Below are 12,348 nucleotides of genomic sequence, written 5' to 3' on the forward strand. Positions count from 1 at the left end.
GTTTGGATCAGCCTTCTCTTTTAGATAGAATAAATCCTTTTGTGGGAGACTTTGAGCTGTGTAACTCTGCAAATCATATACATCCACAAACAGCTACATAACACATTAAAGAAAAGGAAAAATAGAAATCGCATTATATGACCCCTTTAAAGACATCTTCTAAACGTCTGACATCTGATAGCAAACTTGCAGATGTAAATGCAGACGTCAAATACATGTCTCCGTGATGTAGTCTATGTGTGCTATCAGGGAACCTACTACCTTTACTTACTATTAAGATCCCGAACCACTCTCGCGCGTCTTGCGTCATTGGAGTCTGTGATTTAGAGGAGGCTGCGATTCAGTTCCCTCCGCTTTCACTCATTCAACAAGCTGCACGTTTGCGGAGAGAAAAACAACCCTAACACGGATCAGAAGAAATGGAGTTGGGGAAATTGAACCGAACCTCTGCAACCACACGGTAACGCGAGCGTCGATGAGAAGAGGACTGAAGAAGTAAGTTACATAAACAGAACCACAACCGGCTTTAAATACAACGGATGTGTTTTATTATGCGTGCGTGTGCATATGTGTGTATGAGAGAGAGAGAGAGAGAGAGAGGATGCGCGTTTAGATCTGGCAGGAATAAACGACATCCTATAGATGAATATTAAAGGATCGACGTATCCGTGAATAATTTCCCTAGATCAAAAGGCAGAGCAGTCACATGGGAGAAGAGAGAAAGCCCTGCAGCCCACAGAAATGTTCATAAATTATAAATGTGTTGCGTATGCCAAACTGCGTAATACATGCATACGCTCGTATCATATCATTTCATATCACCTGAATATTGCTTATGTTAACTGTTTAACAATAGTGTTTATATGAATAGGACATAACTGAATACAGATAAGTTGTTTTGAGTTGAGACTGAGATTTTCTGGGGCGGGGGAGATGTCTCTTAATAGACAACTTAAAAAAAATGATTAGGTGCAGTTCATTTTAAATCATTTTTACATTCATATTTGATATCTTACACATAATTTACAATATGAATTGCAGTTAAGAACAATAAAGGATTGTTTAGGTTTTAATAAAAAAATAAGCACTTAACTTGTACAATCGACAGCATTTGTTAATTGTTGATTATTTGTTAATATTGATTACCATAAAATAATTTTACCTCATCCCTCCTTTTTTTTTTTTTTACAAGTAAAATGTAAAGCTTATACGTTCATAAAAGCACTTATATTAATGTTAAAACTTGTGTATTATTTAAGGCATAAAGTTGTTTTTATCGTCATTTTTAAAGTCATGGGGTTTAAGGCATATCTTTGTCAAGGCAATGGATCTGTAAAAATGGAACTTTACACAGAATAAGTTAGTTCCTACTAGATTAACACTAAATCGGGTTAGCATGCATACTAGTTTAGTCTTGTGGCTGTTTTATTAAAATGGTGAGTATTTCAACATTTAAAGATCGGTACCATAATTGTAAGTGCTTCTCTGATTTTTTGCTTTTTTGTGGTAGTCTCAACATTATGCCCCACATGCTGTCAATTGTTCTTAACTTGTACTGAACCCAGAATATCCCTTTTAGAATGAATACAATCTGAACTCTGTTTTACTAAATGGTCAGAATGAACCATGCATGTGTGTGTTAGTTAAGGGAAAATACTGTAAGGTCAAACTAGTCCCACATGTACAGTAATTTACAAGTTTTGTTAGCCACATTAATGAAGGTGGACTTATCTGTGAGTGGTTTCAGTGCTTTTCTAGAACAGCAGAAATGTATTTTTAACATACATGCAGCACCTTTATAAGAATGGTTGTACAAGTAAATTCAACCCCCACATAACTCACACATGGGAACACAGGATTGGAGTGATGCTGGGGAGAAAGAAACACATGCTGCTGACTGTAAAGCACTTTAATGACAGAAGTGTTGGTAATTATAATTGCCAGACCAAATGAGTGCCTGCAAGTAAATCAAAAATCAAAAAAATCATTACTTTCAGAGACAGAAAAATAAATATGTGAAACATTTAATTAAACTCAAGCCAATCGGAGAAATGTGAATTTATTATTATTATGTGTTCAAGCTCAGAGCGCTGAAACCCTATTATAATTGTTAAGATTTTCAAAGATTCTGACCTAAAAGTGATCGTGCAGACCAAACCATAAGGCTTAGAGACCTGAAACTGGATGGTAGTACCCTCCCCGTCTACAACGTCATCAAGGCTTGCCCCGAAGCGGCCTGATGGGGCACTATCGAAAGTATGAAATCACTCATAATTCCTAAACTGCTAGATGCAGAATCCTTGGTTGGCTCAAGAAGAAAAAAACAGACGTGACAGATTCGATCTCCAATCTCCGATCTCCGCCCTAGCAAACTTTTTGGCTATTTTTGATTTTTTTTTTTTAAACTACTTTTGGAACTAGTCCTAGGATTTTTGCAGATCGGAACCAAACCACCACAGAAAAATTCTCTGGAGAGTAAATATCAATAATTATAAAAACACTTCAAGTTTTTGACTCGCCATCACAAAGGTAAATGCTTGAAAGAAGCAGGGCCACTTTTCCAAAAATTCCTGAAGTTTTCAGTGGAATAAAACATTTACACCAAACGCGAATCCGCATATGTAAGACCTCAATCTGAGGTCACATGACAAAAACCATGGAGTTTGGCCACTGCATGGCGCTATAAATAGGACAAAAACATAAAAATGGCTATAACTATTCATCTGTTGGTCCGAAATTCACATCATAGCTGTGTCCCAATTCATAGGCTACGTCCTTTGAAGGACCCATTTGAAGGCCGATTACGTCACGGCAGCTCGACGAAGGCTGTCCCAATTCAAACACAGCGTCCTATGAAGGCTGCATTTGAAGGCCGATTGTGTCACAGCGGCGCGACGAGGACTGTCCCAATTCACGATGCATCCTCCGAAGGCTGCATTTGAAGGCCGATTGCGTCACCGTTGCGCGACGAAGGCTGCCGCAATTCGAACACGACTTCAAATGCATCCTCCGTTTCTCCGGCAAATGAAGGATACATCTGATGGATCCTTCGCAGCCTATCTTTTTCCCAGAATTCATAGCGCGCCAGTGAAGACGGGGTTTTTATTCAAACAAAGTGGGTGACGGTTCTGTGGCGGCCGACAAATACACTTAGTTCTATAAATGTAAGTATTGTGTTTGAATGTACTGAAATAGCTTGTATTTTTTTCACTTGTATTTTTATTTTATTATTATTATTATTATTGTCGTTGTTATTATTTTAGCGCTGTCATGCAAGATATGTCCGCAAAACTTTCTAAGCAAACTTGATGATCCAGAAATATGATTTCTGGAGTATTTTGTATGCATGTCCTGCTGTGTCATATTTTGCAGTCCTGTCTTAATAATTTTCATAAGTCTTTCCTTTTGTCTTGTTTTAGGACAGTTCTGGAGAAAATGGGGCTGCTGGGAAACTTAAAAAAGAAATGAAAGTTGTTCTGTACATTACTTTTGTAATTTGATTAGTTATTTGTAAATAAAGTAATTTCTGTGCACTGTTTTATTTTTGTATAATAAGTTGAAACTTGTAAATAAAAGACAAGAAATAATTATAAACATTGTTTATTTTTGCAAAGCAACTTATAATTTCTAAATGACAGAAATTTGCTTCAATTCAACATCATAAAAAACAACAAAAATTAAATGAACAATACATAAGATTGAGAGAAAAAAAATTTTTTCACGAGTCCAACTTCCAGCGCGCAAGAAAACATGCAATCTACCTGAGACGTGATCAAAAAAAAAATTACATTTAAATAACTAATAGCTTCTTAACCTTGGACCTCATTCTTGAAACAGAAAATGACAAATAAAAAAAAGTGTTAAACACTTTTATATATATATATAGGCCTACTTTTCTGAATTTGGGATCCCTAAGTTACCTGCATGGTCTTGGCTAAGCCTGAAATACACCACCTGGCACTGCCGGGGGTGAACCATCACCAGCATTTCCTCCAGTATAAGGTATAATAAATACAGTCAAAAACTAACAATTCAGGCTCCATAGTTATTTTCAGTTTCATTGACAAATCTCAGGATGGCAGCTCTCTTCTCTCACCATTGCCACGCGACAGGAGCATTAATCGGGAAGACCTGCTGGCGCAATCAGGAAATTCTGAGAAGGCTAGACTCGGAGCGTCCTTCGAAGGCCGTGTCGGCCGCATCCTTCGAAGGACCCGTCCTCTGAAGGATGCGGTCTTTTAATTGGGACACAGCTGCAATGTCTGTGTCCAAAGTGCCATGGCTGTCGATGAGCACATTTGACCAATGAAATTTGAGCACCTATTAGACGGGGTTAATGGAGGCCGATCAGAACGAAACTTTGTGGCCCTTTTTGACTCACAGCCCTAAAGGTCTGTGAGAAATTTGAAAGAAATCGGCCACTGGGAGCAATATTGCATTTTTCAAGTGTGTAAACAATTGTTTATTTTCACACATACACACAGTATTCATATCATATGATAGATCTCCTCACTCTGAACAACTTTGCCTCAAGAACCACTGCTGGTAATCAAATCGTTTGTCAATTATTCAATATTATTTAAAAACAACTACTTTTGCGAACAAGTCCTAGGTTTTTTGCTTAACCTCAAGAAAACCCCTGGAGTACAATTCTCTTGACTCTCTAGGTCGATACTTATCAAAAAATGTTGAACTTTTCAATTTGGTTAGCTGTAACAGGGTCATTTAAAAAATAGGCATGGCCAAATATACCCAAAACCCTGTAATTCCTGGATGGAAACTCACAAAATTAGGCGAGCACATGCAGCATATAATTCTAAAGATGCACGCCAAAATTTTTTTTTTGAAGATCGTACTATAGGTGGAGCAATCTATGGCAATTTACCTGGAATTGAAAATGCTATTTTTAATCATTGTTAATCCATCGCAGAGTTTGAGAAAGTGCATGAACTGCCCTATAAATTGCTTTGAGTACAAGTGTCTGCTAAATGCATAAAAGTAAAGTTTAATTATATGTTAAACACAGTTAAATGTATGTAACACAGTTAGTGCATTCACTCAGTTTGATATTACAGTTTTATTCTGTGCAATTTTAAAGACTTGAAATAAGAGCGCATACAAATTCGGTTTATCAGTAAATTATGCTGGACTACTGATGCGAACGTGTGTATAATCTTATATCATGCTTTTTGATTGTTTCTTTCTTGCTTTCCTTTTCTGTTTATTAGTGGCTGCTCCCGACCTCCTTGATCCTAAAACAGCCACTCACAACTCCAAACCACGTCTGTCGTTCTCGGCTCCGCCTGTGCTGCTGAAGTCTCCAGATGACTTTGAGCCTCGTGTGACTGTAATGCGCTGGAAAACAGTGTTGAGCGTCTTCCTGCTAGTGGTGCTGTACTTAATTCTCGGAGCAACTGTGTTTAAAGAGCTGGAGCAGCCTCATGAGACATCCCAGAAACTGGCCATCCTGGTGGAAAAACTGGAATTCCTTGAGCAGCATCCATGCGTCAATTCATCAGAACTGGAAAACTTTGTTAAGGTGAAACAGCTGATATGCACACAAACCAAATATTGGACAAAACGCATGTTGGGCTACACATTTTAGGTTTCTTATTTATCTGTCCCAAATGTCAGGTTACACTGACTTGATGCTGGGCTCTTTTTACTTATTTTCATCTTTAAAATAAGAACATTTGATTTACTTTTATTGATTAAAATAACATTTAAGAAAAAGAACACTTAAAAAAAATTGCACTCAGAGCACTGCTATCTGTGGGATAGCAACTGCTATCATACAATTGTATTGCCCTATCTGATCCTGTTCAGTTCATGAAAACTTATGCTGATCTTTGCACATTTGCAAATAATGGGAGGGAGGGAGAATGGGAGGAAGACACAGCTTTGCCTTCTGTTATAGACCCAGGCACTGAAATTTTGCTTTCTGTCAAACCAGCATCAGGATCAAGACTCTATGCTAGATTGCTTCCATTACAATCAAGGAAACTTGTCAATACTGCATGCATGTGAATGAAATTTTGTTGATTAAAATAAGAGCAATAATATTTTGCATTTGCGGTTCTGCTTACTTGATGGAAGGTGTCACATCACGCTGTAGCGAATCAGCTCATGGGGAAATATGAATAATTAATCATAACTAGTTATAATTAATTATAAATATTTAGATCAGCTGTAGATATTTACTTGACCTCTCAGGGTCAACTGTCTGCCAATTCTATGAACGTTAATTTCCTGGTTAAGGGAAATAACTTTGTTACTGCACAATTGTACACAGAGCTTGTAGCATAAATCTGCATGATTAAGTGACTCCAGTTATGAGCAAACAATGAACAACGTCAAGTGTGATACAAGTAAGACTTTATTAACTACATAAACATTTAAACTAGTCTAACGTACTACATAAACACTTAAACTGGTCAGTTTACAGTTTGTATAGGAAAGGGTTAAAGCTTAACACAGTAAACATTTCGGGGGAAGGGTCCATAGGACCTCATATGGCTTGTTAACTGAGGGGTGTTACAGAGTATTTGTTAAATATAGCTAACAAAATATATATTGTGTGTTTGATTGGTCCAGACGCTACAACGCTGTTGAGGGAACACGCTGGAATCACGAGGAAACATTTAAAATTATTTAATCACGAAATACAGGAGATAATCCACAGTAGGAGCTTGAGCCAACACACAGAGAACGAGTAGCACTCACAAACACAGAACGCAAAGGCAAGGGTGGTTGAAGAAAATTTCCTTTTGTGTAAGAGATGTGGATAGAAAGTGGCATTGAAGCAAAGGATAACTTTAAAGTTGTTTGCTAGTCTTCACAACAATCATTCAGTACAAATCAATAAAAAAATGGTAAGTTATGATGCTGTACTTCTAAATTTTCTGCATTTTTGAATACCAAATAGACATGGCTCTTAGAAACCATGAGCTGAATGACATACACAAAAACAATGTGTTGCTGTTTGCATATAATCTGCAACTTGCTTGCATGTACAGTAGTTGAAGAATTAGCTAAAACTCAACTTACTATGCTAAAGTTTAAAATACTGTTAATCAGCTAATACTAAGCTGTGTAATTAATAATGGCAGTGTGGCAGAGTAATGATATCAAGTTCAAGATGGAACACAATACAATTGTACATTGGCACATAGTGAGTGAACTGTTTTTAAATATGTAGGTAATGCCTATCTATATTATATCTATAATATCCAGGAAAAAAAGCAATACAATACTGTTGTTGCACTGACAATACAATTATTTGGGTAACAACCTGTACTTAAGTAATGTCATGACTCATGACACTCTAAATCAAGACATGAGTGATGTGTATTTGGCTACATATTGTGTTGATTGTTGTGCAGCAACAGCGGATTCTAATGGTCTGAACAGCTGAAGTCAATGTTAAGCCAATGAGCCAAGAAGTATTTCATCATCAGGCTCCATATGGACCCTTATCTCACTGAGCAAAATAAATCAGTCAGGCCATAGGACATGATACCCATTTACACAGTAGCAAAAACTGATGAAAACTGCAGTTCCACTGTACAAATTTCCCACACAGAAGTGGTCAAAGACAGAGATACCCAAACAAAACAGTCTAAAATTGGAAGTTGGCAAGCATGTGGCCCAATGAAAATGGCATGCAGTAGCTACTGACTTCTGAAGGCAGTGATCCATACATAAACTTAACCATTCACTACCTCAAAAATGGGAAAGTTCAGTCAAATTGCCTTGGAATTTGTTCCAGAAGACAACACTGCAGACAGTATTGGAATATTTTTTGAAAAAATGTTGCAGGAGGGACATCAACAAACCAAAAAAAAAAAAAAAAACCTTGAAACACTGTTCTTTTGCAGATGCTTCAGACAGATGCTTTGGATTCAGAGAGCAGAGTATGCCTGTCAGCCTGAGACCGGCACTAGCAGCCATCCTGGGCCAGTACCCAGGGGTTTCATGTCAGATTACATTCATACTGTTATAACTTCAGATACCTGCTCTGATCGCAGGAGTTTCGTGTCAGATACCTTTTATATTCATATAAAGTAACTTCAGATACCTGTCCATGATCGCAGGGTTTCATGTCATATTACATTCATATGGTTATAACTTCAAAAAATATAAATTGTGGCCCAATGTGAGGCATGTCGCAACTGACTTTTTGTCCAAAAAATCCTCAATTGTGTGGTGTCATTACAATTAGTTTACTGCTTCTGATCGCGTCGAAGCCCCCATGTTTGATATTTACGACTCTTGATTGGGTGGCCTCTGACGCGATACACAAGATAGCCAATGAGAGCGACCAAGTGTCACTTACCAGATGTTGTGTGCTGCTGTAGCTGAAACTTGGCAGCCACAAACATACCACGAAAGTGGAGTACTGAGAAAGAAGATCGGCCATATTCTTTTTTTTCTCCTTTGTTTTTCTTTGAAAAGACACGCTCCAGGAGAGCCAGCTTACGATGTTGATTGTCCTCCATTTGTTTTTCTTCTCACGTCACGTTTGATCTCGCGAATCTCCATGAGATCTCGTCTCGTGATCTCGTGTCCCAGCTGAATTATCTATAGTGTGTGCGTTCACAAGGTTATGATGCTAAAAATCGGTTGAAACTGTCATTATGTCTGTGGCCTCCCACAGTTTTAAAATAGGTTAAGATTTGAAAACCATCTGGTGTGTCCCAGGCCTAAGAAAGCGCACAGATCTTTTTGTGTTCTATAGTCATATGGCATTGTGCTGTGTGATAAAACTGACCATTTTAGAGTGGCCTTTTATTGTGGTCAGCCTAAGGCACACCTGTGCAATAATCATGCTGTCTAATCAGCATCTTGATATGCCACACCTGTGGACGGGACTAACATCTCCGTGCTTATTACTGAGGTGGGTGTGTTTTCTAGACGTGATGTGCTTGTGTGCATCACGTATGGTGTATCTGTCTAATGAACTATGTATTAATATAATTGTAATTTATTATAAAAACATTATTTAAATAGACTTTTAAATGAGTTTATAGAAGTGGCTGCTTATAATAAACCCATGTAAGTAAGCAGAGAAATCTAGACAAGTGTCTTACCTGAAGCTGATGTTACATTGGCCGGTCTTAGCAGTTTCCACGATTTTATCCCTCCTTATTCATTTTATTATTTTATTTTTTTCGTTGGATACCATTCATAGTGAAATGTGGAAGATTGGTAGATTGGAAGTGGAAGATTGGTAGATTGGAAGTGGAAGATTGGTAGATTGGAAGTGGCAGATTGCTAGATTGGTGCGCAAATGGTAGCTCACGTAGGCCAAAAAACACACAGCGCTGAGATAATACAATATCAGCCATTTAGATGGGATTAGATTTCTCAGAGTAAGTCATTTGCTCTGGAATTTTTAGAGATAAGCCCGATTCTGATGGTAATTGTTTCTCATGCTGATGTAAGCTATTTTCAGCAATTACAGGGGTTAGCCTGTGATTTTATTGCCGTCCGTCAGAATGCCGGTGTTTTCTCTAACCACCCACGCAAAAATCCCGGCCGAATTACCTACTGTTTTTTTGACAAACCTCAAGGTCATGTTGTAATGTAATTGCCGTCCGAATTCACATCTCTGAGTTTACAAGAAGAAACTGATTCAAAATTAACTGTTTAAATCCTTTTTGACCACTGCTGAACACCGTATGGTAACCGTACACGCTTTGCTGTAATTTGCATGCATATTTATTACTGACAAAAAAATGCTGAAATGCTGGAAACTATTTAGAAGCACATTATTTCATAGCGAGTAGGAGCTGTTGAGAACAGAAAGAAGAAAAGCACGTAAACATTTGAAATGGGGTCATTATTATGGCAGCAAGAGGTAGCCTATGAAATACATTTTAAAATATGTATAACAATTGCATGCATACAAATATAAACCAAGCAGCTTTACCTTATCGCTTATGTTTACCATATCTAAATAAGAGGTTGCATTAAGTTATTTCTGTCTCCACGTTTTTAATGACATCCATCATTTTGAGAAATAAAATGCAAGACCGAAAACCATTTCAACTATAGCGCGTCTATTTTCTCATTTTTTTTAACAGGAGAATTATTAATCAAATAATAAATAGGATACTATTAAATGTGAATTTATTCTCATTATTCCAAGCATATGACATTTTATGTACAGCAGACAATCATGCGACTGGCCACGTGAGCAGCGTGTTCCCAGGTTCGTAAGATCACAGAACTCGCTTCTCCACTGTGAATAAAAGTCACCATCCAAATCCATGAGTTTTATCACTGAGGTGCCATGTCAATTTATTTTTACAGACATCCACATGAGAAGCAATTACTGTCCGAATTTTTAGTGAGAAATACACAGACTTGGCAAATTCGCATTTGATTAAAATAACAAAGTATGTTTGTGAAACACTAATTTCTCTAACACCACCCTGGAAAACTAGTCCCGTTCGAATAGGGCTTTTGGCTGAATTTGCTCAAAGCACACAGGTTAGGTTACTGCTCCTGCATGGGACAGCTGGAAACTGATTGTATTTATCTTACTTATGAAAAATTTACAGTAAGGACAAAGAGAGCAAAAACATAGTGACGCCTCTGTCTGGAACCCATAACCACGACCAAGCAATGTTTGGTTTATTCTCATACTTATATTTTTAGTTTTCTGCTTTTCGACAGATAAATGGTCATTTTGTAATTACAATAAATTATAATTGTAATTTTACAATAAATTGTAAAATTCTGAAAATGTTGGCCATTACACGCTATGAAAGGTCCATGAACTGGACTGAAATGTTGTTTTTTGGCTGTATTTCATGAACTGTGTCACATGGAGACTCCTTAGGTATTCCTATTTTTTTCTTATCAAATCTTGAAAAGATTATTTTGTCAAATACAGTGGCTGTAGTAAAGCACACAGTGATGAAGTAAAATAAAAAACACAGTCTTTAAATATAGCTGCAAGCAGCAATTAAAGCAACCAATTAAAAAAGTAAAGTTCTCCAACCCTGCTCCTGGAGAGCTACCGTCCGCAGGCTTAAGTTCCAACCCTGTTTCAACACACCTGTCTGTAATTAAGTAGCCCTGAACACCTCGATTAGCTGGTTCAGGTGTATTGCTGGTACGGTTTTCTCTAACCTTTTTCAATTTGATGGGGGCAACAGCTTCTAATGTATTAGAGAAGATAGTGCCCATGTTGCTAGTCATTTTGTCTAGTTCATGTGTATTTATGGGTACAGAAAGCAGCCATATAGTTAATATCAGTAATACGCAGCATGCACGATGCTGAAGTACGATATCTATATCAGTTAGATTGATTCCATGCAATATCATTAAATCTAGCGTATGATTAAAACGTTGAGTGGGCCCGGTGATGTTTTTAAGTAAATAATTAGACATGAAATATTGATTTGAGTTGAATATTTTCTTAGTTTTTTTAATACAAAGCTTATGAAAAGAAGTTCCTAACAAACTGCTTTGAATCTAGACGAAGTTCAGACAAGACAGATATGTAAGGCATGATGTACAGTCATTTCACTAATTACACAGCTTTTCACCACATTAATAAAGATATTAATGAGAAAAAAATTTTTTTTTAAGATCTTACCTTTTTATTATCTTAATAATTTATATTATTAAAACAACCGTTGTGGCACCAAGACGAAAACTTCAACAATACTATTTGTATTTCAAGATTTTCAGCAACTGTTTAGTATCTTCATGTTTTGGAGATATTTTTGTTTTTTCTTTAATTGCACAATTGGGTTTTTAATCATCACGTCTCACCTTGTCACATCAAGTTACATTATAGTAGTAAGCAGCTTGAGTGTGTGTATGTGTGTTTTAAAATAAATACAATGACTCAAGAGGTAACAACAATTTGTACAATTCTGAAAAAGTAATTTCTCAAATACATTTTGAGTACTTATTTTGTTATTATTTTCCTTTATTCACTCCAGGATTTGGGAATATCTCACCTCACACAGAGGGTGGACACATCTTCTGTATTATCTTTGCCCTGTTGGGAATTCCTCTGTTTGGATTCTTGCTGGCAGGAGTGGGAGATCAGCTTGGAACAATCTTCGGAAAGGCAATTGCTAAAGTGGAGGGGATGATTGATGTGAGTTAAAGCAGTCTTTTATATCTATATATGTATGCATTGACATTAACTATTAGTACAGTCAGTCCAAAATAATTTTACATTTATGTAATTTACATCAGACATGCCATCAGAAGTGAGTACAGATGATTCCTAATTGTAAAGTTGACAAGTATGTCCTATTGCTTTAAACAACCAAAAAAAAACACTTAAGGAAGACTATATTGAAGATACAGGTCCTAAAGTAT

At 36.9% G+C, this 12,348-nt stretch overlaps 2 protein-coding genes across 2 annotated transcripts in view; both read left to right on the plus strand.

The window, feature by feature from the left end:
- The first annotated feature begins 315 nt into the window (after nt 1-315).
- LOC107592954 (potassium channel subfamily K member 2-like) lies at nt 316-5,605 on the plus strand. The gene is made up of 2 exons (XM_016282541.1): nt 316-495; nt 5,229-5,605. Coding segments are annotated over exons 1-2 (378 nt in total). The 5' UTR covers nt 316-494.
- A 2,123-nt stretch (nt 5,606-7,728) lies between these two features.
- The window catches only part of LOC107592955 (potassium channel subfamily K member 2-like), a 24,217-nt gene continuing 19,597 nt past the window's right edge, over nt 7,729-12,348 (plus strand). Inside the window, exons 1-2 of the mRNA XM_016282542.1 lie at nt 7,729-7,786; nt 11,961-12,121. Of these exons, the coding sequence (XP_016138028.1) occupies nt 7,729-7,786; nt 11,961-12,121 (219 nt within the window). The remainder of the gene's footprint in view (nt 7,787-11,960; nt 12,122-12,348) is intronic.

The sequence above is a fragment of the Sinocyclocheilus grahami genome, unplaced genomic scaffold, assembly GCF_001515645.1.
Source record: "Sinocyclocheilus grahami isolate Dianchi unplaced genomic scaffold, SAMN03320097.WGS_v1.1 scaffold161.1, whole genome shotgun sequence".
NCBI lineage: Eukaryota > Metazoa > Chordata > Actinopteri > Cypriniformes > Cyprinidae > Sinocyclocheilus > Sinocyclocheilus grahami.